Here is a 25,580-nt window from a genome sequence, read left to right as displayed (position 1 = left end):
AGTGCTTCAGGACTGTCCTGGGAGGACTGTCTGTCTCTGCGCCCTTTCCATCCTTCGCCTTTGGCTGGGCCCATTGGCAAGGGGTGCCAGGTAATGCCAAGTCTGTTGTGGAACTCGCTGTCCCTATGCTCAGACTCAAGCCCGTGATCAGTGCCCTTCACAACAGCCCATCAGATGGTAACAGCAATTGCTTCACTTTCCATCTGGTCAATATTCGGCCTGGTGACCTAAAGCTGAAAGGCTCTGAAGTATCATCCAAGTCTCCTGAGCCAGCCAATTCCTGACTTGCTTTTCTTTAAAGATTTGGATTTTACTCACATTCAGAGCCAAATATTGAGTTAAAGCTAAACTAAGCCCCACTAGCAGGTGATGCAGCAAAACCCATCCCGGGCCTTTACGGTGAGACCCCATCCATGTCTGCTGGCTCTATAGCAATGCAACTCACCTCAAACTTGCTCATGAACTCAGCAAAAATGCCAAAAAAAGATTCAGATGTGGTCACTTTGGAGTCTTCCCCAAAAAAGGACAGCACTTTGCTGAATTCCTCCATGGCCTTATGCTGCAGGTCATCCAGAGATTTTATAGTGGGATGGGCGCTCTCCAGGAAAGACTGAGAGGAATGGTTTAAGGGAAAACTACACCATATTGTGGCAAGATCCTGAACAGATGCTGCTTCGAAAAGGGTGGGTTTTCATCTACAGCCCAACAAAAGGTCCCCTGCAATGTGAGCACAGCAACTGTGGGCTGATAAACTAGTTAAAAAGAAACCCCCACACAAAAGGGAGTTTGTTTTGCACAGGCAACGCCTCTGCATCCATCTCCTACAACACAGGGAGAGACAACACCAAGAGCCTTCTGCCCACAAGGGAGTGGCTTCCCCCATGATAACTCTGCAAAGGCATGAACACTGGCAGCCTCAGTGTGGCTCCATTGGGAACCCTCTCACCTCTGGGTCATAAAGGTGGAGTCCATGCCATGCTCTTCACCAAACGGTGCCTCCTTACTAGATGGCCAGAACACTTAACAAACACCGGGATAAAGAAAGCAGATAGCGATGTTTGTGATTTGCCTCTTTTACAGAAGGATACATTCATCACAATAGCAAATTTATCCTCCTCAGCAGCTGGCATGCTGTGGCAGGCAGTCTCTATTTCACTGATGGTGGTGTGAAGGTCGTTGAGATCAGCTGTTAATGTTCTCTGATTCACTGAATAAGGAGGAGAGTTGAAAACAGTGTCATTAAGATAGTTCTGAGTCGGTGCCGGCTGCTGCTAAACCAAGAGCAGGAAAGTGAGATCCATAGGTCAAAAGCACACCCAGGGGCTTTACAATGTGGTCTACAGCTGCCATCATCTTTAATGCAGAGGTTCTTCATGTCCCAGCGTGTGCTGCTCCCTCTTGACCTGAGTGACCAAGCTGCATTGCATTCTGGGTGAAGCCAGACCTCCAGGTGGGGACAGAGACATTCTTACTGACCTCTACCAGGTGAGTGAGCTACCCATTAGCCCAGAAAGAACTGGTGATTGTCAGGAGGAGACATGCAGAGAACACTGGAGAGAAACTGGGTCTTGCCAAGTGCAAGAGGCCTGGGGGGTTCAGTGGCAGAGGAGGAAGGGTAGTTATGGATAAATGAGTACTTTGACGTGGGAGGGGAATTTAGTGAGTTTAGCCACAAAATGAATGGATGTAAGGAAGGATATTGACTGTTAAGGGGAGGGGGTGGGAGCAGGAGCTGGGGAGAAAGAATTAGTAATAAAGGCAGAGAATTATTTTAAGAAAAGCTAGGTCAAGTGAGAGCACTGGGCAGGAAATCTTTAGTATTACAGGTGCAAACAGGCTAAGAGGAGAAAATTAAAACCTAGGGGCCTGAATCTCCTGTCTCTTACACTACTCCAGTTTTATGCAAGTGCAACTCCACTGACTTTGACTGAGTTACTTCCAAATATCAGGGAGAGAGAAGAGACTTAGGCCCCAGGTCTGATATTCAGTATGTACATACTGCATGTTGGGCCACCACTGACACATGCGCATGACAAGCCAAAGGACCATGAGACCTTTCAATTATAACTCAGCCACACGTGCTGCTCCCACTTGTGTGATGTCTGCAGTTAGAATGGGAACTCCTTGGAGCAGGGCGTGGGGCAGCTCTGCGTGTCGCTAAGGCACACAGCACAGAAACATTATTCTAAACAATCAAAGCGCTGGGATCTGTAATCATCACAGCCACCTTTGTCACACCTGCACGCTCAGGAGGATGGGGCCTGCAGATCAGGTGTGGCTGTCAGGTCCCCAGCTTGGCTATGATATGGCCCACAAGAGGCCTGTGTTTGAGATGCTTGTGAGCTCAGTACTGCTGCACCGGAGTTGTTCAGACATCTGGTCCCGACAGCATGATGCCAATGAGCCATGAGAATGTCTGTGAATATTCAGTATAACAACTGGGGCCTCATCTTCGCTGCTAAAAAGGTATGTTTTTCACCACAGGGTAACTAACATATGAACAATCCTGAGGTAAGAACACTGTCCAAGGCACTTTGGTTTTACCATGAAGTACATTAGGGCAGGTCAGCACTAAAGGGTCTGGCTTAAACCCAGCAAAACCAAAGATGATGCAAGGTCAATCACAACTACCACTGTACGGAACGTCTCCTTTGGGGTCTAGCGATTGCTGCACTGCCCAGTGGGCAGAGTCTGGGCTGAGTTCAAATACACACCCCAGGGTTGGATCACTTCCCCCAAGGTATCTGAACTCCGAGCCTCCTGAGGCTGCTAAGCTGGGCTGGAAATCTCACAAGAGCAGGCTCCCTTCTAAGATCTCCAATACTTCCACGGGGCCAGAAACACCAGGGGCAGAACCTTCCTTATGGTATTATGGTATTTCTCCTCCACTGCTCGCCAGGACGTGGATGGGCCGAAGCGCAGCATAAGGAGTAACTAGTATTAAAACGGGAACCAAATCTTTTCAAAACACAAGAATGGACCATCTCTAAAGGGAACCTAACTAAACCCCCAGATCCAGATACCTCCAGGCTTTATGGCTCCAGCCCATCGCTAGTTCTTAGTTATCCAGGCTACTTTCCCTGTCTCTATTTGTGTCAAACTACTGCCGTTCAGAGGCTATGCCTAATGGTGGCATGGAACCAAGAGGGGGGCACAGAGAGGCAAGGGGCAGGGGAGTCCTTCATCAGTCCTATATCAGGACAGGTTTCTCTGAGGATGCTCCTTGTTTATTTACCTTTGGCAGCGAGCGGCACTGTAGGAAGGTCCTTGGCAAAACCCAGAAGTTCTGGGAAATGTTGGCTAAGCGATTTGGCAAGAATGTGCAGGAAAGTAGATTTCCCATCAACGGTCTTGGTTGTGTTCAGCTAGAACAAAGCAAAACAGGTAAGGAGATTCCTATACGGGAGGGTGGGTTTTTCACTGACCATTCAGCCTACATGTGCAGTTTCCAAAATACTGCCAGAAACATTCATGCGCCTCTGCTGGGATCACTCTGCACTCACGTTCACAGGAGCTCCCACCAGCAGCAGCAGCGGCGGCACGTTACGGATTAATGTTTAAAAGTGGTGTTTAATGTTAACACGGTATGTTAAATCCAGATTAGTGAAATGGAGAAAATAGATGAAAAGTTTCCCCATGTTGGGGACAATGTTCCCTCTAATTTTTCCCACCCATGTGTAGATTGAATTTGGTTAGGTGCACCAATCTGGAGGCGATGTGTGACACCTTACCTTCATACAGGTGCACCTAACCAAATTCATGTGTGTGTGGGGGGGGTAAGGCCAAGGGGTTCGGAGTGTGGGAGGGGGCTCAGGGCTGGAGCAGAGGGTTGGGGTGCAGGGGTGTGAAGGCTCCAGCTGGGGGTGCGGGCTCTGGGGTGGGGCCAGGCACTAGGGGTTTAGGGTGCAGGAGGGTGCTCCAGGGCTATGGTGGGAAGAGAGGACTCCCCCCACCTCTCTCTCCCTGCAGCAGCACCTGGGCTCGGGGGAGAGGCGCCTCTCCCCACTACAGCAGCTCTGGGGCTGAGACTGCAGGACAGGTGCTCCCTCCCCTGGCCCCAGCAGGTCCGGGCAGTGGCATAGTTGGGGGCCAGGCTAGGTTCGGGCCGGGGGAGGGGCACCCCTCCCCCGGCAGGTCCCCGAGCAGGTTCCCGGAGCACCTGCACGGTGCTAAATAGGGGGCTGCGCAGCTTGCAGGGAACTTCGGCTGGGGGCCCTGTGAGTCTACCTCTGGCTCTGCAGCATTCTCTCTTTCTGCCCCTAGGTCACCAGCACACTTGAGCTGCATGAGGGCACAGACACTCACAGTGATGGTTGCGGTATAAGAACCTATACAGAATAGCAGGCCTTCTCCCGGGAGATGTCCATGATGCCACCACAGCACCATTATTAGCTCCTGCCAACCTAGGAACTGAGTGTGAGTCTGAGACCCCCCACAGGGAAGCCCACTGTGTCACCACCAGGGCCAGCTCCAGGCACCAGCGTAGCAAGCAGGTGCCTGGGGCGGCCAATGAAGGGGGCGGTGGGGGTGTGGCATGTCCGGCCGTTCGGCGGCAATTCAGCGGCGGGGCCGTCACCCCCTCTCCGAGTGAAGGACCTGCCACCGAATTGCCACCGATTGCGACTTTTTTGTGTGCGCGCTCGGGGCAGCAAAAACGCTAGAGCCGGCCCTGGTCACCACTGGCCCAGGCCTGCTTTATAACCCCTGCCTTGGTATCCCCACCCTGCCACTGACCTGCTCCCTTCAAGGGGCGCTGAAATGGCCACTGCACTCAGAAGCTGTCTTTGGAAATACATCCAGTACCCTGGTCCCTACCCGAGCTCTCAGAATTCATCAGCATGAGAACAGCATGTGCAATGAGGACTGTTCCCGTTCGCCTTACCTCGGTGAGGAAGTTGATTTTAAAGCCTGTCGTTTTATTGGTCTTGGGCTGCCCATTGTTCAAATAGTTCCCCATTGCCAGCACAAACTGCAAAGAGAACCTCCCATTAGTGATCAGTCACCGAACCCTGCGCTGTTACGTTCCCTCCCCCCTTCCCTTCCCACTGTGCCTTGTGTCAGCTCCAGCCCAGCATATCAGGAACCAAGCAGGGAAGCTAGTTTTGGTGCAGCACCTGGGTCACCGATAGAGAGCACCCCTGTGGGATCAGCTGAGAAAACAAGCTTATTCCTGTGCCAGATCAGGACCTGATGCACATGCTTGGAAAGTTACGAAGGGAAACTGCAGTGATTCGTTACAAGGCATTAGACGGATGAATAAATGTTAAGGGCAAAATTCTGCCTGCTCTTTTGTGAATGCACAGTCACCCTGGCTCACCTGCACAGGAGCCAGGCACAGTCCGGGCACAGCACTCTTTTGAGCTCTAGGCCCCGAGGCTACCAACAGGCCAGCAGCATCCCAGCCCCACGGGGAAGTGGCCAGTAAGCTGGGGTGTGGCAGTAGGTGCTGGGAGGAATGTGTGCTGCTCCTTTCAAAGACAAGTATAAGATGCACTGCACAGCAGGCTCAGCACCATCAATGCTCTCAATCAGCTCTGGAAACTCTTCCAGCTCCAGATCTTTTCCTTCCCTAATGAGGGCTACAAAACATAGCACGTTGGCCATCTCCAGCATTAGCTATCTCTGAGTAATGACTGTCAAGTATCGGAGGGGGAGCCGTGTTAGTCTGGATCTGTAAAAAGCAGCAAAGAGTCCTGTGGCACCTTATAGACTAACAGAAGTATTGGAGCATGAGCTTTCGTGGGTGAATACCCACTTCGTCAGACTGTGCGATCATTTCAACCAGTCTTCAGATATGTAAAAGATATTTATACAGAGGATGGTGATCAATTGTTCTCCATGTCAGGCTGGATATTAGGAAAAACTTTCTAACCCTAAGGATAGTTAAGCACTAGAACAGGGTAGCTAGGGAGGCCGTGGAATCCCTGTCATTGGAGGTTTTAAGAACAGGCTAGACAAATGCCTGTCAGGGATGGTTTAAGTCCTGCCTCAGCGCAGGAGGAATGGACTGGATGATCTCTCAAGGTCCCTTCCAGCCAGATATTTCTCTGATTCTATGAATCAGGATATATGGCAAAAGGGTCATTTCCCCCGCACATACATAACTCAGCTGAACTAATTCTGAGGCTGTGTCAGCTGTGGGCTGAGAAAAAGCATGGAAAATGTTAGCCTAAAAAGCAACAGGGAGAGAAAGTTCTGAGTAACTGGGAAGGGAGGAAGTTGGGGAGGTAGAATGGAAACTGGAACATACCATTAACTACAGTGGCTGCTTCAAGCACATGCTATCATATTTATTAAAAATGAATTCTCCATGCAGTTTGTGGGAATACCCATCACTGCTTTAGTAGGTCTGTAAGAGCAAATAGTGTCTCTCTCAGCAAAACCTACCACTGGAGTTCCCAGCAGGTGTTCCAGTCTGATGGTCTAGAGACCAAGGCGGGGAATGCAGTTCCCATGTGAATGTACAGGAACTCAGGAGACTTTCAAAGCCATTTGGGGGTCTGTTATTTGCACGTTTGGTTACTGACTTGGAGGGGGCTTGCGCAGTCAGAGGGCTCAGTGGGAGTTACAGACAGAGGATTTTTCCTGCAAGATCTGCAATCCCGCCTGAAGTTCAAATGGGAACTAATGGCCTGATCCATCGCATCTCACTGGCCAGGAGGCAGCTTCTTGCGTGATAGTTAATGATGTATTTGACCACTAACTCTGTGCAGGCATGTGTGCATGATAGATTGACTTTGGCTTGCAACTCGAGGAAGTAAACAGAATCTCCTTTATCTTCTGCAGCAGTCTCCCTTCCAGGATCAGTGTTTTGGGTATGTAGGCCCTGCCCTGGGATCTGTAAGCCTGTTGTATAGGGAGCTCTCCTGTTGATCCAATAGCAAAGTACCCATGCTCTTTGCTGCAGAAGGCCAAAGGGCTTGGATGCCTCTCGTTGCTTACACATGGAGATCTTTGAGGAGTGAATTCTTTACATGTAACCCTTTCTCCAGAGCCATGCTTTCCCTTCCTTTCTGTCCCTCTGACCCTTCACAGTGGGGCTGGGCAGTTTTGGAAATAGGCTAGGACCCCCAGGCCTGAGCCTTCAATAAAGTGCTCTCAATGCCTTTCATTAGAAAAGGCCCCTCACAGTCACTGGAAGATGATTCAAGACCTGTCATGAGAAGAAGACAGAGGAGCTAAAGGAAAGTGGGGGATCCCCTTATCACAAGAGCTAGAGCCCACCACTGGAGCTGTGTGAATTTCTCATATCTACAAGTTAATCTGCAGCCAGCTACTGGCTCCAGAGGGCTAACTAGGTGTGATTTGGGTTGCTGTGAACAGGTCATTAAGAGGATTAAACATTAATTTGGAAATGTGCTTTGTCACCTCCCATTGTGTTTGTTTTACCAGTTTCTTCTAAAGCATGCAACTGATAGCAAGGGGCAAATCTACAAGGATTGGCCAGGAAGGCAGGGGTAGGCTGCTGCAGTCCAGGGCCAAGCTAGACAGCAAGGGAAGAGGGATTTTTTCCATCTGGCAAAAAATCTTTGGCTAGCTAGGACTTCACATTTGTCACTGTGCTGCACACCACAGCCCCTCAGATGTTCATAGCAACTGCTAGATATCCTCCTGCTCCAAAGTCCCAGGTCCTGGCCACCTGAGCTAAAGGAGAATCTCTTAGGCTTTGTAAACCCACATACAGCCAACCATTCTGCTGCAGAGTTAACATGCAGCCAGCTGTCAATTCTACCGGAGCCCAGGGTTGGTCCTTGATGGAACAAACCAATAGCCTGGATTGGATCAGCGTGTGCATTAACTCTCTCCCCGCCCTTACGCCGGCTGGCACAGACTGTGCATGCTTTGCTGAGTGGCAGATGCTGGATGCCCCCCAATGGCTATTACTGGCAATGAGGTTTGTTCTCTGACCTCTAAGATCTTAGCCAGTTTCTTGCTGCTTTTCAGCTCCAGGGAAGCCTTGCAGATACACTCATAGCTGGCTTTGATCTCCTCTGCCTTCTCCTGCAGGGTGGTCTTACAGTAAAGGCTGCGTAGCCGGGTTTTATATTCTGGTACTGATAACATCTGAGAAAAAAGGGAGCAACAAATTACTGGGGTCACCGTTGATTAACTCCCTTCCCTCCCAGTTAACATGCAGTGTTCCCCTTAATGCAGAATTTCCCTCTACTGTGAAACAGCGCTTGCCTGCCCTCTCTCAGGTATCACTGGGTAGCAACTGTGGGTAGCTGCTGATGTTTTTATCAGCAATCGCTTTCAACTCACTGCCACAGACTGGGTTTAATGCCAGTATCCATCAGAGAGTCTGTCACTAGGAAGAAACTCGCAGCTGGGCAAAATTACACAATCAAAGCTCAAGCTCAGTGGTTGGTAGCACTGATTTGTCACAATTCCCAGCCATTTATTAAGTGGTAACCAAATGGCAAGGGAGATTTGGGAGACCCAAGTGGCAGAGCCTGAGGTCGATACGCTTTACTTTGGTACCTGAATGCAGGGCAGTTCACAATGCCTGGCCACATACTTATATGTCATCAGCAAAACCAAAACTCAAGAGTAGATCTGGCTATTCCACTGAACACACCCCTGTCCCCCACCCCAATAGTGCTGTGCATCCAATACTAACAAGCAGATCACAGAATTCTGAAAATCCTTTCCTCTTGGCATGGGGTTCCTGGGCTGTAAGCTTGAAAGCTGGTCAGAACATTGCATTATTTCCCTAAAAAAAGGAGCCAGCTCTATGAAACCTACTAACCATTAAGAGGAAATGTAACCCTGGATTCTGGAACTTCCTCCCTGACTCACTTCCACCCTCCCCTCATTAAACCAGTTTTTTTAAACACCCTCCTGCCAAGAGGCCTCTGAGCCCTGAGTCTTGTCTCAAAAAAACACTGGCAAATTAGACCAGAGAAAAGCTACAATTAAAACCAAGTCCAGTTAATAATCCCAGAGGTGCCAAGATGTGAGCTAATCCTCCCTGCTCAACCACTGGATTCCCAGGTGCTCCACCTCCCTCCCCGGGGCCTGCATAATGTGGGTTTAGGCTGGAGGCTCTACAGGGCAGAGACCCGTGAGTGTAAAGGGCCCAGCACACTCTTGGTGCTACAGTTTTATACCTGATAACACCTGTAGCCGTTTGATTTGATGCAGGTTAGTCTATGAAACAATGTGCAATTATTCTCCTACAGCTGGCTGAACTGGCTGGATTTTCAGCAGGACGATCTCAATGACACTGCAGCACCCATGCCTCCCCATGCCCAACCCCATGGCAGCTACCTGCAGGACAAACTGGTCTGGCTCACTCAGCTTGCTGGGATTGTCCTGGTAGTTCTGGTACTGCTGGACCTCCTCTGCGTCAGGTGCGTACAGCAGGAGCTGCTTGATGTGAGAGGACTCCAGGTGGTCGCTCTCCATTGTCATGAGAATTTGGCGCAGCTCGATGTGTGAGAGCTTGAGGTGGGCTATCAGGATGGCTGGGGAGGAGGAGGAAGGACATCAGCTGGGACACAGGGAGGAAGCAGACTCCAAAGGCTGGTTACATTCTATATGAATTTTAGTGTCAGGGAAAAGCTGCCGGGTGGACACCCCAAAGGGAAGCTCCATAGGGGCAGGAGAGCAGCCTCTTGGCCTCTCTGCTGAGACTATTGGCGAGAGGGCCACCTGAGGAGCTGTTTTGTGATGTGGACACCTGCCCAACAGGAACTGGGCCGGGACAGTTATATCTTTTCACCCAAGCCACCAAACCACCATCACATGCTGAGAACTTTCAGTCACTACCCAGCTGGGCTGGATCGGAAGATGCAATCCAGAGGTAGGAGACTCCATTCCTGTTCCCGCCCCCTTTATCCAAAGTGTGTTTGGAATATGGCTCATTTACATATATCCGAGCAGAAGCAATGCAGGGGATTAGCCTGGGTGACAGAGCAGAAGCCTTCATGCATGTCAGGGTCTAGTCTCCCCATGGCGCTCCCCTAGGATTAATGAGATTCAGGTGCATGATAAAGTCAGATACCTAATGGCAACATTCTGCCTTGTCCTACGCAGTGCAAAGGGGCTGGAGGACACGTGAAGCCTTTTTCTCCTCTGCACCTCACTGCATTCCCATGCAGGAGCCAGGCAGAATGGTGACCTGTCGCTCTACTGAATGCTAGGCAGCAGAGCCAGGCTAAGTGTCCACTTGCATTCCTTGGATTCAAGGGGGAGTGGCCAAGTTGTCTGGGGTCACACTCAGGCCCTCCCCCCTCCATGTAGAGGCAGGCACTGGGGCAATGCACACCGATCCTTACTGTGCTGCCCTCAGGTGCTTCTGGCCGTGTTCTGCAGCGTCCTCTGCTTTGCACCTCCTCCCCGCCTGCCACTCTCCACAATGCAGGGAGAAAAGACTCATTCCTGGGGCTGCCCCATTATCTGGAGCGCCATCCACCCCGCTCCATGCCAGTGAGTCACATCCCATCTTTACAGTTCTCCTTCAAGCTCGTTAGCTTAGGGCTGACTCTCTCTGCTAGCCTACAAAGGACACTGTAGTGCAGTGGTCTCTATTGTCTTGTACTGACCACTGCACCCAGGCAAGCTGGGATGTACCTATTTATCTTTGCTCTCTTTTTACCTTTCCAGCTCTCTATACTGCCAGGTACTGCCAGGTACTGCCATTCCATCTCAGGACCTGTTTAGGGTTTTGCTTCCACTCTGACATTTACTTACATGTGTTGTAGGCCTTTTTGTGAGACAAAATTTCAACCACGTCTTTCTTTTTAAAGGATTCAGACAACAGAGTTGGCTCTGGAAGAGAAACTGAAAGATTTAATCAGATGTAAGGACGGGCTCAGCTAACTCCAGCACAGATGAAACTGGGCTGAAAACAGTGAGATAATGAATGAGAGTGAGGAGACACGATGCTTTGGGCACAGGAATGGCTCCGGGAATCCTTGAATTCTGCAATTCAAAGATCTCCTGAATGGAAGACTCATGCTGAGCTGAAAAAGGTAAAACAAGAGGTGAGATATACAGAAAAATCCCAGATTGTTCCAGAAACTTAACTGGGTGAGTTAGTACCACCTCACGTCACCTCACCTCACCCTGCCAAAAAGCCTCCCAGACTAGCACCCTCAAATGACCCTCCAAAACCACTATGTTCCCATATCAGATTTATTACCTGAGCACAGAAATCCCATTCTGATTTTATTCTTCTCAATCCAAGTGAGTCACAGACTGCCTTTCTAATGGTTAGTCATCACTTCCTCCCACACCCAGGAGAGCAATTGGAAGTTACCCATCCACCTTCCCCCAGGAGACAGATAGGTTATCACATCCCCATGCCCCACAAGAGATAGACCTGACCTTATCCCCTAACACTCTTTTTCAGTTATGGAATTGATTTTAATTCATTAAAGGTTGCTCTGCTAGGAAGGCAGACCAGGACTCCTGAGCTCATGCTCAGAGCTCCACCTGGAGTTCTTTCTAGCCCATTCAGTGTGTGATTTGCACCCAAAGACTTGGCCATTTCATAGAATATTAGGGTTGAAAGGGACCTCAGGAGGTATCTAGTCCAACCTTCTGCTCAAAGCAGGACCAACCCCCCGACAGATTTTTACTCTTGTTCCCTAAATGGCCCCCTCAATGATTGAACTCATAACCCTGGGTCTAGCAGGCCAATGCTCAAACCACTGAGCTATCCCTCTCTGTGGCATATGCCAATATCCTAATATGCAGAAAACTGTAGTAATTGTGTACAATATTTAGATACAAAGTTACGCATGTGTTTTTGGTGCAGGTTCAAGCTGCTGGTATTTGAAAACCAGGCTCTTAATGATAAGGAAAAGAGGTTTTTGCATGTCAGCTTTCCCATGTGGGGCAGGAAGCTGAGATACAGCTGCATGAGAACCAGTAAGTGAAACTGAACATAGAAAGGGAAACTGTCCAGCTGAGTTTCACAGCCCCACTTGACTGAAATGCAGACAATAAACAAACAGCATCACTGGAGAAAATTAAGGGAGATTTTAAAATAATCTCCACTTTAATAATCTGAGATGTTATTTAGTACCATGTGGAAGAATTATTGATAGACCACTATATATGACTTCTGGGTTGACAGTGTCCCTGGAAATAGGCATTATCTCACTGATTACTTAGTTCTTGCACCATAAAGCGTTCCCTATCTGTTCTGTGTCAGCTTTGGGTTCTAGTGGCAGCATGGCTGTTCATAAGTGGTTTACTTACTTGCAGGCTTTTGAGTTCCAAAATGAAGCTCCAGGTCGAGGTATTTGACCATATCACTCAGTTTGTCATAATCTGAGTCTTCTCCAAGCTGCAGGAGGAGGAATATAGTCAGTAAGACCCTGTCCCAGGAGGAGATCTCCATGCTGCACATCCCTATTCTGCGCTGCATTCCCACCCCAAAAGCCCTACACTATGCAGCCCCAGAATACCTAGAGGCGGATGCATTTTTGTGGCATTTTCCTTATAACTGGGGTTTGCCCACTACAAAGCCATTGCAGACACTGGAGTCTATGTGATCATGAATTTCTCTCTTACAATGTCCTGGAACGGAGGTATTTTTTATATCAGAGTCAGACTACATCCCATGGGATCATTCTCTGTTCAGAAGAAAGAAAAGAACCTGGTGATTCAATCCTCCAGCATTGCTGCTAGCAGACAGTCCCATTGGAGTTAACTTAGCAGGTTGTATGACATTTAAATTAAAAACAATAACTCTTCAGCATGTTTCTTGGGCAGCTATTATTTCACTAATGCATATGATGGGAATTACAGAAACCTCAAGGGCCTTTTGCATCCAAAAAAATCACTAAGCAGAAATACTTCATTCCCAGCCCTCCCCCCCACCCCCCAAAAAAACAACCGGGGAGTGAGAAACAAATGCATAGGCAGAATTCTCCAAGTTAATTCATTGAATAAAATCACTTGGGGAATTAGGGATCCGCATGAGAGACTGCCCAGTTGTTAATTTCTACATTTTCTAACACTGTTTAGGGAAGAAAGTACATGGCTTGAAATTTAAGTCTCACTGAACTCAGCTTTTTCCAAATCAATTCAAAACAATTAAAATTCACCTCAATCAAGTCAAATCCTATCATTTTAGCTGAGATAAGCAGCTGAGTTCTGTGTCACCACCAGGGGGCGAATCACAGCCTGTCTGGCACAGGTCAATAACATTGTCTAATAAACATCACTTCTGGTTCTAGCCTCTCCTCCATCTCTCCAGTTATAATGCATCCATCCCTGTGATACCAGGATACCATTCTTCTGCTTTCCAGCATGTTCACAATTTTTAGACCACCCCTGTGGATAAAACTGCAATTTCCTATGGCTGGTGATTGATGACAGCTCCTGCTCCCACTGACCAAGCCACATGGAGATAAAGGAATATTCCGCAGAGTGCTGCTGGGGCAGATCTTATTGGATACGTTTCCCAGTACTAATCACAGCTGACCCTTATGTGGTTCTTTGGGTTCTGAGCCAAACAAAGCAAGGATGAAATTAAGTGAGAGGCACCATAAGAACTGCCACCTTGGGGTAGGTAAGTGAGTCCACCTGTTTCAGTTTCTTGCCTAAGGAGTGGCCATCCCCTGATATTCCAGGGGAAGGGAAGAACACCCCCACAGCATGCACCTGGCCAACTGGAAATGCTGCTGCACATGGGGAAATCTTCTTTCCTGACCCCTATAGTGTAGGCCTTGGAGCCTGAGATTTGATTACTTGGATTGTTAACTTTGATGATGTAGCCGTCAGTGTAAGTAATGGACCCAATGTCATCCTGCCCTGACTGAGCCTGAGTGCTGTCATTCCAGTTGCTGGGTTCCATACGGTACCTGCCCCCAGATGGTGCCTTCCGAGTTCTCCACTTGCTCCCACCGCAGCCTTTTGACACTCATGTGGCTGGACTCGCTCCTGCGATGTACGAGGCCCCGCTGCAGCAAGGGGGGTGCACATGGCACTGGTGGGGGAGGTGGGGGAGGGGGAGGGGGAGGAACTGGGTGTGAGTGACTCCCTAGGGTTTTGGAGAGTGGGGAGGAGATATTTCTTGTGGCCTCTGAGCTCAAAGTGAGTGGTCTGGAGTCATGGAACTGCGGCGGAGGCGGGGGCGGACTGAGTGGGGGAGGGGGGATGTGATCGGACAGGGTGGAGTAGGTCAGAGAGCTCCCTTCATCGCTGCTGCTGATGTACTCGCTGGCGCTGCTCATGTCATTGGTGACATAGCTTCCCTGGTCGTCATGGAAACTCATCTGATTTGGGAAAAAGAGAATGTAACTACACCATGAGAAAAGCTTCTAATCCCAGCCACTGGGCACGAAAGCCCATCAAGGTACAGGCTAAAGCTTGAGTTAGCACAACTCGTCAGCTGTTAACATGACCACTCTGTAGTGTGGACGCAGGCTAGCACCTAGGACACAATTCCCTGGGGAAGAATTCACAGCTTCCTGCAGTGCAAAGAACCATGGGCTGAGCCCTCACAATCTTAGTGCCTCACGGGAGGAGTGGCCGCTCTCACTCAAGCTAGGCTGACTGGAGAGCAGTAATGTAAGTGTAGATAACTTGAGTTAATGCCACAGCGCAGTCAGGCCCTGGGAGAGCTCCCTGCCCCAGGATCGCAGTGCTTTGCTGTACAGCACAGAACTCTCCTTCATTGTCCCCATCCAGCTACTTCTGCAGGAGCCTCCCCGAGATATAGCCACCAAGCTGCTCCCTCCTGCTTTCTGAGTGTGATGCGACTGTACCTCGCTGATCATCCCAACAGGGAACCCAACCTGAGGGAGCCCAGGAGAGCCCTGAGCGCAGCCCTGTTCAGGTCCCCTTACTCACCTCCTCGTAGTCATTCTCAGGTGTGAGGAAGTCATCCACAATGGTGACCCTGTGTCCCAGCTGCTCACTCAAGGCGTCCAGGAAGCGATCTGTGTCCCGGCTGCGTGGGGGCCTGGAGAAGGTGAAGAGCTTCTTCCGTCGAGACAGGGGGCTGCGCGTGTACTCCATGTGCTTGGGGGAAGGGGCAGGGCTGCTGTCTAGGCTGACATAGGGGTTGGACTCTGTGCTGCTGGGGGAGGGGATGCTGCTCTGTGGGTGGTAAAAGCACTGCTGGGAGGGCAAAGGATCACTCTGCCAGGAGATCGTCATCCCCGACTTCCGAACACCTGCAGGAAACAAACAGGGCTGCAGAGTAGACTCCTCCAAGCCTACATCTCATTTAAAAGCAGGGCTATGAACATTTCCTGTGGTCTAACACGGATGCCTAGCCTTCACCCAGCCAGGAGTCACTAGAGCAAACTGTCTGTGTACAATACAGCAACCCTGAAATAAAGGTGCAACCTGGAGAGATGATAGTTGCCAGCATGCAGTGATCTAGCCTGATCTGAGCAGAAGCTGCTTGGATCAAACCAGAGCATGGCAACTCCCCACTGAAGATAAAGGTCACATTCTAGAACTCTGTGGGCCCCCTTAGACTCCTAGGCTGCACTGTTGCCTTCCTTAGTATAAAAAGTTGCTGTGGTGTGGTGCACAGACCCAACACTGACCAAGAAGGGTTAATTAGAGCCTCTGGGTTCCATCAACCCTGCCCCAATACACCTGTGAGAGCTGTCAAGCCTGGAGGAAGGGTTAAAAGGGGGAAAGCCCAGCTCAGTAGTGGCTGACCAGCCGAGAGAGAGGACGTCTTGCGCTAGCTCCTTGAGAAAAGGAGTGGGCGGGGCCAGGGGATATTTAGAGACTACCTGAAGGAAGGTGTGGCTGGGGCCAGGATCTAGCGGTCTCTGGAGAGAGTCTCCCTGGGGGTAGGTAGGAACTGTTACACTTCACACAACTAATGTGTTTTTCTTTTGGACCTGGGAGATTGTGCTTCTTGCCCTGCCCAAGCCCTGCTTAAGGTCAGAGTATGACCAGGGGAGCCAGCAGGCCCTTCACCCCCCTTCTCCCCCAAAGGGGGTGACTGCCCACAATAAACCTGTGTTGATTCCACCCTAATGGAGCCCATGCAGTAATTTGTCATGAGACCTCAAGTGACTTGATCCCAGGTGCAAAGAGAAACGTAACGTAATCCTGGGACTGCATAACTAGCACCAAACCCGCATGTTGCGGGTCATCATACCAGCTAGAGCAAATTAACTGCCTTGATCCCAAAACCAGGAGAAAGCAAGCCTCTACCTGCAGCGTTTGCCTGGTCTGGGACAGGGGGTGAATCTCTGTGTGGGGGGGCATTAGCCATCTTTCCTGCAAAGCTGCCAATCAGGCGATTTTCTAACTCTGCGTAGACAGCCGACATCTGAAAGCAAAAAGGAAAAAACAACCATAAATGTCCAACTCTGGAAATGTCTGAAAACCAGTGATGTAAAAGAGGAAGGCTCTATGTCCGATCCCTGATCCCAACTGCTCTCTATTATTGATTGCATTAAAAAAATCGCCCCTTTTTAAGGAGCATTTGACACTAAGGGAAGATGGTTCCCTCTTTTCTGAATCTCACACCATTCACTCTCTCTGATTAGGTTGTACCAAGGCTTTGAAAGGTGCCAGTTCTGTTAAAGCAACTGACTGCCAGGGTAATATGTTTATAGAGCCGCTCTGATGCAGTGCTGACGGGATTGTTTCTGGCATGGGAAGCAGATGCCAAGGTGATAAATTTGCATGCAGCACTCTTAGCACCTTTCCCTTGTTTATCTGCCTTCTGATGTGAACATAAAATAAAATCAAACTGTTCTGCTGCCCTGTGAAGTCAAAATGTTACATATTCATCAAGCAAGATGCTGCCCAGGAAAGCTCTTCTCTCCCAGCCACCACTTTCCTCACAGAAAACCCACCCAAACAGCTGCACACATAGATAGCCAAGGTTCAAACCATTTTGGGGTTGGGAGTCTCTGGAAGGGATGTGCCATCTCCCGCTTGCCTCTCTCCAGGCGTCAGACGAATTGATACTTCCCCGGTGTCACTGTGACCTGCTGGGAAGGAAAGAACTGCCAGTGATGTCCCCTGTATGGGCATCCTTTGATTTCACTGCTGCCCCTGCCCACCTCTCACTACTCAGAGAACAGGGAACATCCACTCACACGAGACTAAGGGCTTGATCTCATCTTCCCTGCGGACCCAAATATCTCACTCCCTTCAGTGGAACCTTTGGATGCAGAACAAGGATAGTTCTGACTTTATGGACTGTACGGTCCCCAAACCCTGAATGAATGGTGACATATTTCCTGCTGCACTGTGGGTAATTTGTTAAAATCTTCATTTAAATTGGCATCTACACTGTAGCATAGGGTCACCCACTAGGGGAAATATTTGTGTAGACCAGGCATATGTGCAAAAATATTTTAATTATGACACTGAGCATAGAGACACCAGACATTGCATGAGCAATTAGATGTAACCTAGTGATTGGCATACAAGCCTGGCCGCAAGGAACACCAGAGTGCTGCCTGCATTTCAACAGCTACTCCTACGCTTGGAGGCAAGAGACTTTGCCTCTCTATGTTTATAAAATGAGGAGATTAGTGTTAACCTGCCTACCTTGCTGGTGGGTTGGTGTGAGGCTACATGTAATTTCTCACTGTTTGAAAGGTGCTCAGTGTTATTATTACAGTATAATCAATAGGTTTTAGAGTGGTAGCCGTGTTAGCCTGTATCAGCAAAAACAACGATGAGTCCTTGTGGCACCTTAGACACTAACAAATTTATTTGGTCATAAGCTTTCGTGGGCTAGAACCCACTTCATCAGTGATGCACTTTACTAGTGTTGCACAAATTTTCAGCACCAGTTGCACAGTCTCTAGCACAACATTGGAAGGAAGGAACATTACCCAGTTTGTCAATAGGTATTTCTAATGTATCCATCATAGTGCTATCAAGGCATCTTGTTACTGGAACACCAAAGATTTTCTCCGTTTTTAATAAACCCATGGATATTTTTTCATTAAGACACTTCACCCTAGTTGTCATGTGCTGGATAACAGATGAATCCAGAATCACTGCAGATGAAAAACATGACACAGATTCTGAGCTGTCACCAGAATAAAAGCAGGAGCATGAACAGTGAGGGTGAGACGAGGTAAGGGCTGGGACTCACAGGGTTATGATGGGGGAGTATGCAGATGGAGTGGCTTTCCTAGGACAGCCACTCCACTAGCAACAGGCCAGCAGGCATATTCCTAAACTCATTTTCCTCTGTGCCAGATGTGTCAGAATCAGGGTGTTTTTTCTGCAGTTGCCATTAATAGCTGGACTTTGTCCATTCAGAGCAAATGGGTCAGAGTCAGACCTGGTGTGAGTGGGTGGCACACCATGGCTTTCTCTGGAGATGTGCCTGCTTGCACCAGGGTTGAATTTGGCCCTAGATGTGGAGATAAAAATATTTGGGCTGAAAGGAATGTAAATCTCTCCATCGGCTCTTTAACATTTGGAAAAAGACAGGGATTAAAAAGCGTTTCCTCCCTGACAGTCACTCACCCGTGTTTCTAAATGGACCTGGGAGTCTGAGCCTGCTCTCGGGAGAAGTGGCCATGGCGGCCAATCAGACCATTAACCTCAGGCCAGAGAACCAGATCAGCCATAATGGAGAGATGGGCTGCAACTCAAAGCTGGGCAAATCAGTGTAACCAAATCTCTAACTGAGTTCAAACACTGTCAGTCCTTCCCACCCTGAAGCATTATTGCTCATGATCAGAGGAGTCCCAGGGGCATCTGACTTCCTGCTGGACCTGGAGGGGTTAGAGTAGAGCCAGCATTTGAGGTGTGTGTTGGGGCAGGAGGGGACATGGCTGGAACACCTTGTACTCCAGTGATCCTGGGCCAGCCGCATGGCCCCTCCAGGGTCACTGTAGCTTATGCATAATGCCACCTTTGCTCCCCTTCTTGGGGACTGGAATCCTGGGGCCCTCACTCAGTCCTCAGGCAAAGTGCCCGGTGCCTTCAATAAAGCTTGCCTGAGTAAATGCTGAGTAAGGCCTTGGCCCACTGCAATCAATAGGTAAAACACCTGAGCAAAACCTGAGTAAAATCTAGAGAAGGAATTTAGGATTTGCAGCTCAACAGGCAGAAATTCACCAGGCACCCTGCAAATCCAGCAGGTGTGGGTAGCTTGGGTGACATTCAAAGAAGCCCCTGTGGTTTTGGGTGTTCATCTGAATCTCTGACACTTTTGCCACTCCTCACTAGCAATAAATAGCAGGCAGGCCGATACCATCCTCCAGTTTACATTCTTTGTCATGCTGACCTAGAAAACCCTTTCTGAACAAGTGGTCTGTACAATAAAGGCAGCTGGAAACCTGCTGGGTATGGGTTATTCCTAACACTCTCCTTTCGGTTTAGGACTAGTTCACCTGCATATTATTAGGACAACAGGTCACGCTTTCCTCCTGCTCTGGTTTTTCAGAAGGGCAGCTGAGGACAATATTCCTAACCTCACAGCTGTCAAATATCTGTCTGGAATGTGCGGCTTCCCTCTGGCTAATGCAGTTGTCTTGGATTCCATGCATTAATATCAGGCACAGGAAATCCCCCTCCGCAGCAGGTTACTGGATTCTCCCAGTAGAAATGTCTTCTAACTGGCGGCTCTGACAGCATCCTCCTTTGACAGCTCAGTGACACTACAGTCCCTGTTAATGGTGACAAGTTCATATGAGGACTTAGGTCCCCATTTCTAAATGCCCCATTATCCCCTTGTTAGAGGCACAGGAGGCTATTACGTCAGAGGAACATGGTTGGTTATGGTGAGTCGCAGGGTGCTGAGAAACCGATAAGTGAGAAGGTGCCACAGGCAGAATTCTATTCCATGCTGGGTGCCAGCTGCTAAAGGGAGGTGGATTGGCTGTGACTGCATGTCCAAACTATCAAGAGGGATCTGGCAGAGAACTGAGGTGGGAGGATGGAACCAGCAGTAGTGTGATGCTCTCCTGGGGAGAGCTGCAGGGGTTTCAGGATGTTGGAAGAGGCCCTGCAGGAAGGTTAGAAGGCTGTGGCTTACCAGTGGGAGGGGGAATGAGGTGTTTGTGGAGGACAGAAGGAAGGCTGAGAGCGGCTGGACGGGTTAACGAGCCAGGACCCCCTTCAGAACTAGCATTTGTGGTCCTGGGGACTTTCCAAACACCATTTTAAGTGTGAACCTGGGGAGGTCTGGACAAGCAATGATGAGATCCAGAAAGAACTATGGATCCAGACAGACAGAAGTGAGCCTCATCCCTTAATGCTCAGCGAGGCTTATCCCTGGAAGAGCCCCCGGGCGGAATGTGCAGAATGGTTTAGATTATTGCTAATCCACTGGCCTGGCAGCCCACTGTAATTCTCCCTGGCTGTCCCTGTAAACAATGTTAGGGATCCTGAATAAACAACTTACAGCCTCAGCCCAGGCAGCTTTCACATTAGGAATTTCTGATGTTAAACAGTTTGTTACTTGTCTGAACAAAAGTGGATTTGCTGCCAAGGACTGTGAGCCTGACTCTCTGCTAGCTTGCACCTAGTGCTGCTGTTTAGACCAGTGTCAAATCAAGGACTGAGCTGGAACAACAGCTAATAATCCTGACTCTTGGGTCTGCGTCTTAACAACCAGGCCCGCTGGGCCCAGTATAAATGGGAAACAGCCACAGGAGCTCTCCAAAGGGAATCTTAATAGAGCAATAAATTACCTACCTCCTGTCCCACCTTCCTCAGGGCCTCGTGTTCGAATGCTTCCCCGACATACTGAGGCCCCTCGAACCAAAGTCCGGTGCCGTTCCTCTGCCTCTGGCTCTGCTGCAGCTGCAAAGAGACTTTATAAGTTACGGTGTCTTTGCAAGATGCACTGGCTCCCAGTGCTTCTCACCTACCATCTTCCTATTAATCACAGAGGAACAACCCCAGGGACATTCAGGTTTGCAGCTGCTGTTGACCACAAAGTTCTGTGAGCCCGAAATCCCACCCCCCCACATGGGGACAGGATCCCAGCATATATGGCTCATCAGGAATGACTCCAGAGGGAAACAGTCAACGTTCTCTTTCTCCACCCTCTAGGGATGGGCTCCTGGCATGCAAAGCAATCTGCACTGCAGTGCTGTAATGCAAGCTGTAAGAAAAATTCTCCAAAACCACATGCTTGATGCTGGTGTTGGGTAAAATAATCTTAGCGTTACATCAGAACCTAGAGGCTATGGTGTTCAGTGCCTGGCAGGTAAGCACTCAGACATCCATGAAACATTACTACAGTGGAGACGACCACTTGGTTTGGAACAGATCAAATGAAGAGCTGCCCCAAATCTGGGGAGGTCTGGCCTTCATGTTCCCAGACATGGGTATGCACACACTGTACCAGAGTACATGGAAAGTCACGTGAGCACAGACTGACCTTTTATGGAAGGGAGTACATCCACTTCCTAATTGTAAGGTCTGAATACCAGGAACTCCTGGTTTTAATCCTGCCCCTGAAACTATGTGGCCTTGGGTAAGTCACTTCAACACCCTGTGCTTCACCTCCCTCATCTGTAGAATAGGACCAGTAACTCCGACTCCTTGTAGGTTACTCTTAAATTACTATCTGTAAAGTGCTCTGAAGATGAAAAGTGATGTGTATGCACCAAACAATATTATTAATCCACTCAGAAGCCCAAGCTCACATCAAATGACCTGAAGTAGATACATATCTAATCTAACCATCTACATGGGGAAAAGGGATAACCTTAGAATAGCATCACCTGTAAAATACATATATGTGAATTAAAAAGAGTACATACATGTACAGCAGGCGCAATTACATGTTTATAGCACATTTTACTTGTGCAACTTAAATGCCTATTTTGAAAACTGCACTCATAGAATAGGAAAGGATGACCCACTCTCTACCAGTGTTAAAATAAATTAAAACAGGCAACTGAAATCAAGACTTCAAATCTGTCTCCTGACATGATTCTGATGTTCATAATAATATCATTTAAAGTCTTCATTTTGAATATCAGGGCCCAGCTGCTTGGAATGCTCATGTAAAAATATGCACGTTTGCCCACTTATTCTGAATGCACAAGCACAGTCATGTTAATTGTACATGCAAATTAGGTGAGCAAATACACAAGCATTTTTGCATGCTCAATTCAGAACATTTGTGCCTACACTGTAAGAGCTGGTTGACCCTACAGAAATGACTTTTCCTTTGTAAACAGATTGTGTAAAAAAAAAAAAAAAGTGTGTCTCAACAAGTCCTCCCCTTCTTCAAATTGAAAACTCTTTCCTGCAGTTTTAGCCATGTTTAAAATAAACGTATCAGCAAAACGTAAATGGTTTAAAACACAGGAATTTAAAAGTAATTAACAAATCTAGATACAAAGATTAAAACCTTTCATTCTAAATTTACCCTCTGCCTTTTTGCTGTCTGATTGTGAAGCACATAATCCACAGCAAACCACAGTTGGTTTGTATGTTGCCACAGCAACAACAGATAGTGACAAGTAAGAAAAGGTAGGTGCAGACTCCTTCACTGCAGGATGCAATGTGATTTGCTAATGCCACCCTAAATCTCTGTGATAGAACAAAACCTCCTAGGCAGAGGCTGGAATCAAGCATGTTTCTCACTTCTTTGTGTGATGTTTGATGGTCCATAATTTTAACTGATCCCTAATTGTAGACATTTATTTATGCCACACATTGGTGACATCAGGGGAAAAATTGCATCCCTTACTTATCTTTGACTGTCTTGGGTGCATTTTTAAGACAACCTACCACAAAAATATTTTTCTTTCTTTCCCCCAAAATGTGGAGTTTCCTCCCAAAATTACACTGGTCCAAGGTGCAGGAAGAGCAGCCTTCAGTCCTGGACCAATCCCAGGTTTAAAGATCAATATCTCATGAATGATCAGGGCTAGAAACAGAGGGTCCTGATTCTGCACTGTCCTATACCCTGGATAGTCATTTACACCTGTGCAAAGTGGATGTACAACACTGCCATTCTGATCAGGTAGAATTTTACACCCAGTCTTCACAGGTGTGAGTGACTATACAAGGTGCAAGGCAGGGGAGAATCCAGGGGCGGCTCTAGACATTTTGCCGCCCCAAGCAGGGTGGCATGCCGTGGGAGGTGCTCTGTCGGTCGCTGGTCCCGCGGCTCCGGTGGACCTCCCGCAGGCATGCCTGCGGAGGGTCCGCTGGTCCCGCGGCTCCACCGAAGCCGCGCGGCTCCACCGGACCCTCCACAGGCACGTCTGCGGGAGGTCCACCGGAGCCGTGGGACCAGTGGACCCTCCGCAGGGATGCCTGCGGAAGGTCCACCGGAGCCGCTTGCTGCCCTCCCGGCGACCGGCAGAGCGCCCCCTGCGGCATGCCGCCCCAAGCACGCGCTTGGCGCGCTAGGGTCTGGAGCCGCCCCTGGGAGAATCAGACCCCGGAGCTCTGTCCCATTCAAGAAAGGCTGGCAAGCCACCCTTTCCAATGAGAATTCACCATTTTTTTCAAGCCCTAGCACAAAACAAGATATTTGACCTAACCTCCACTAATCTTAGGCAGCTCTTGACAATGTGATAACATGCAACAAGACCCAATCCCCAGGGAAGTCATGAGACACAGCGTGCACATGTCAGAGTACAGGAGCTTTCCTCTCACCTGCCACTGACTTGTAACCAAGGAACCTGGCAATCTTTTGCTGGCAGTGCTCCTGCTCTTCGTATGTCAATAGCTGGTAGATAAACTGCCAAATGACCTGCTTGACTGGTGTGTCCAGCACAGGGTACACATCCACTATGAGAGTATCGATGTTCCTGCACAGTTGAAAAGAGAAGGCAAGACAATGATCACCTACTTTTGCTGCAGTATTCCTTCCCATGAAAATTCCCTTTTTGTTTCATCCCTTTCTGTCCTATATCTAACTTAGATTTTAACTCCTGTAGGCAGGCGCTTGTCTCTTATTTGTCTGTGTAACTGTACTGGGCCCTTTATAAGCAGGCACTGCTAGCCCATTTGGCATGGATACTTGACTCTTTAAAGCAAAAGAATTCTGGGAAATGTAGTTCTGCAGCAGTCCCAGAGCATGACTCAAGGCCATGTGATAAAAAGTACTGCTCTTGGGTCAGTGTGAGGATGAGATAAGACCTAAGGCTGAGCCCCCTCGGAGCTAGGGAAGCAGGCTTGGAGAGATGACTGGAAAGGGCCTTGGAGGAGGCCTATAGACAGGTGGAAGAAGGAGGAGAACCCCCAGGGAGAGGTAAGATTTGGTCAGGCAGTAAGTAGGAAGTGGCCCAGAGCAAAGTGAAGCCAGGGCTTCTGAGTGGAGAAGACAGCCACTGCATAGTTAAGAGCCTTAAGCTGCAGCCTGCAGCGAAGTATGGACTGGGTCTCCCCAATGGTGCCATGTAAAGATGGTGTAGAAATCTCTACACCAAGTGGAAAAGGATTGTTAAGCCTCAGAGAGGACTGATAAACAGATTGACTGTTTAGCCTGAAAAGGGCAACCTTGCATCAATGGAAGGGAACTCTCTATGTACGGCCAGATTCTGCTTTCTGTGATGCTGATTTAAATCAAGAGTAACGTCACTGATTTCTTAAGAGCCAAGACTGTATTTTGCATGTGATAGCAAAGAATTCCAAGTTAAAAGGATTAAGATACTAGTCCATCCCAGTGCAGTGGTCACCTGAGATATGGAAGCTGTTTATATTAGTGGGAAATCACAAAGATGAGGAAGCAGCAAAAAGTTACCCAAACTTTTTTGAACCTCACAGAAGCTTGAAGGTTCATTTCCAGCTTTGAGCAAAGGCCAAGATTGCTCATTATTCTGGCTACCTACAACTCTGGCACAGCACCTGAGACAATCACACTTTGTCTATCTCAAGCACATGTTCCATTCAAGGATCTTCAGGGGGTTTATCAGCACTAATTAATGAGCCCACCCTATTCCTCTGTGAAGTAGATACTACCCCTATTTTATTAATGGGCTGGCCCGTCTTGGAGGTGAAGTGATTTGTCCAGAATCATTCAGCGAATCGGTGACAGAGTTGAAAACAAAACTTGGGAGTCTTGGCTACCAGTCATCTGCACTCGCCTCTAATATCCAGTAACTAATATCCAGTAGAAGGGATAGGAGAGCCAGACTGCTTTTCCCAATGAATGCCAGGGCTCTAAGAAAGATGGTCCTGAGCAACCCATCCGGGGACATTATCACTCCTAATATTCAAATGTCAGGCCTGATGATGGCTTTATCAGCATTGTATGAAAAAGGTTAAGGGTCAAGGGTGGAAAACAAGTGCATTATTGACACTCTCAACACCTCCATAAGATCAGTTTCAAGGCCTGCAGCAGGGCAAAGAGGATGTGTTCAATTACAGGAAGAAAAGTTGAGGCATTCTTGTGCTAAGGCCAAGGGAACACATTAGCCAAAATGCTGAAAGGAGAATAAGAGAGGCATAAAACGCAATGAAAATTAATCAAAAGGGGCTGACTGTAAGAACAGGACATGCTGTTGGCTCAGGGTCTGTCCAGGCAGCCTAGGGGTCTGTGCTGCATGAAAAGAACAAGGTAATTTTTATGTTGGATTAAGGGGCAATTATGGGTGACTCTCAAAAGGTAATAGGTTTGGATGATTCCCTGACCCCTCAGTGGGCTGGGCATCTGACCAGATGGGGCTTTCCACCCTGTTATCTTAATGGTT

General features: G+C 48.6%; 1 protein-coding gene across 7 annotated transcripts in view; it reads right to left on the bottom strand.

Annotated features, from left to right (window-relative positions):
- The window catches only part of LOC120372949 (Grid2 interacting protein), an 85,634-nt gene that overhangs the window by 2,698 nt on the left and 57,356 nt on the right, over positions 1 to 25,580 (bottom strand). For 2 of the 7 annotated variants that reach the window (XM_039490539.1, XM_039490538.1), the window contains exons 7-21: positions 23,542 to 23,696; positions 20,611 to 20,718; positions 17,787 to 17,954; positions 16,831 to 16,931; positions 16,144 to 16,261; positions 14,812 to 15,137; positions 13,821 to 14,234; positions 12,211 to 12,298; positions 10,696 to 10,785; positions 9,271 to 9,467; positions 7,909 to 8,064; positions 4,883 to 4,969; positions 3,236 to 3,365; positions 1,089 to 1,207; positions 446 to 610 (exon numbers count right to left, since the gene is read on the bottom strand). In XM_039490539.1, the coding sequence (XP_039346473.1) occupies positions 446 to 610; positions 1,089 to 1,207; positions 3,236 to 3,365; positions 4,883 to 4,969; positions 7,909 to 8,064; positions 9,271 to 9,467; positions 10,696 to 10,785; positions 12,211 to 12,298; positions 13,821 to 14,234; positions 14,812 to 15,137; positions 16,144 to 16,261; positions 16,831 to 16,931; positions 17,787 to 17,954; positions 20,611 to 20,718; positions 23,542 to 23,696 (2,422 nt within the window). The remainder of the gene's footprint in view (positions 1 to 445; positions 611 to 1,088; positions 1,208 to 3,235; positions 3,366 to 4,882; positions 4,970 to 7,908; positions 8,065 to 9,270; positions 9,468 to 10,695; positions 10,786 to 12,210; positions 12,299 to 13,820; positions 14,235 to 14,811; positions 15,138 to 16,143; positions 16,262 to 16,830; positions 16,932 to 17,786; positions 17,955 to 20,610; positions 20,719 to 23,541; positions 23,697 to 25,580) is intronic. The other 5 variants (XM_039490532.1, XM_039490537.1, XM_039490533.1 and 2 more) reach the window with 5 other exon arrangements.

Source organism: Mauremys reevesii, linkage group 10 (assembly GCF_016161935.1).
Source record: "Mauremys reevesii isolate NIE-2019 linkage group 10, ASM1616193v1, whole genome shotgun sequence".
Taxonomy (NCBI): Eukaryota; Metazoa; Chordata; order Testudines; family Geoemydidae; genus Mauremys; species Mauremys reevesii.
Note: the sequence above shows the minus strand (reverse complement) of the source record. Positions and strands in the feature narration are given on the sequence as shown.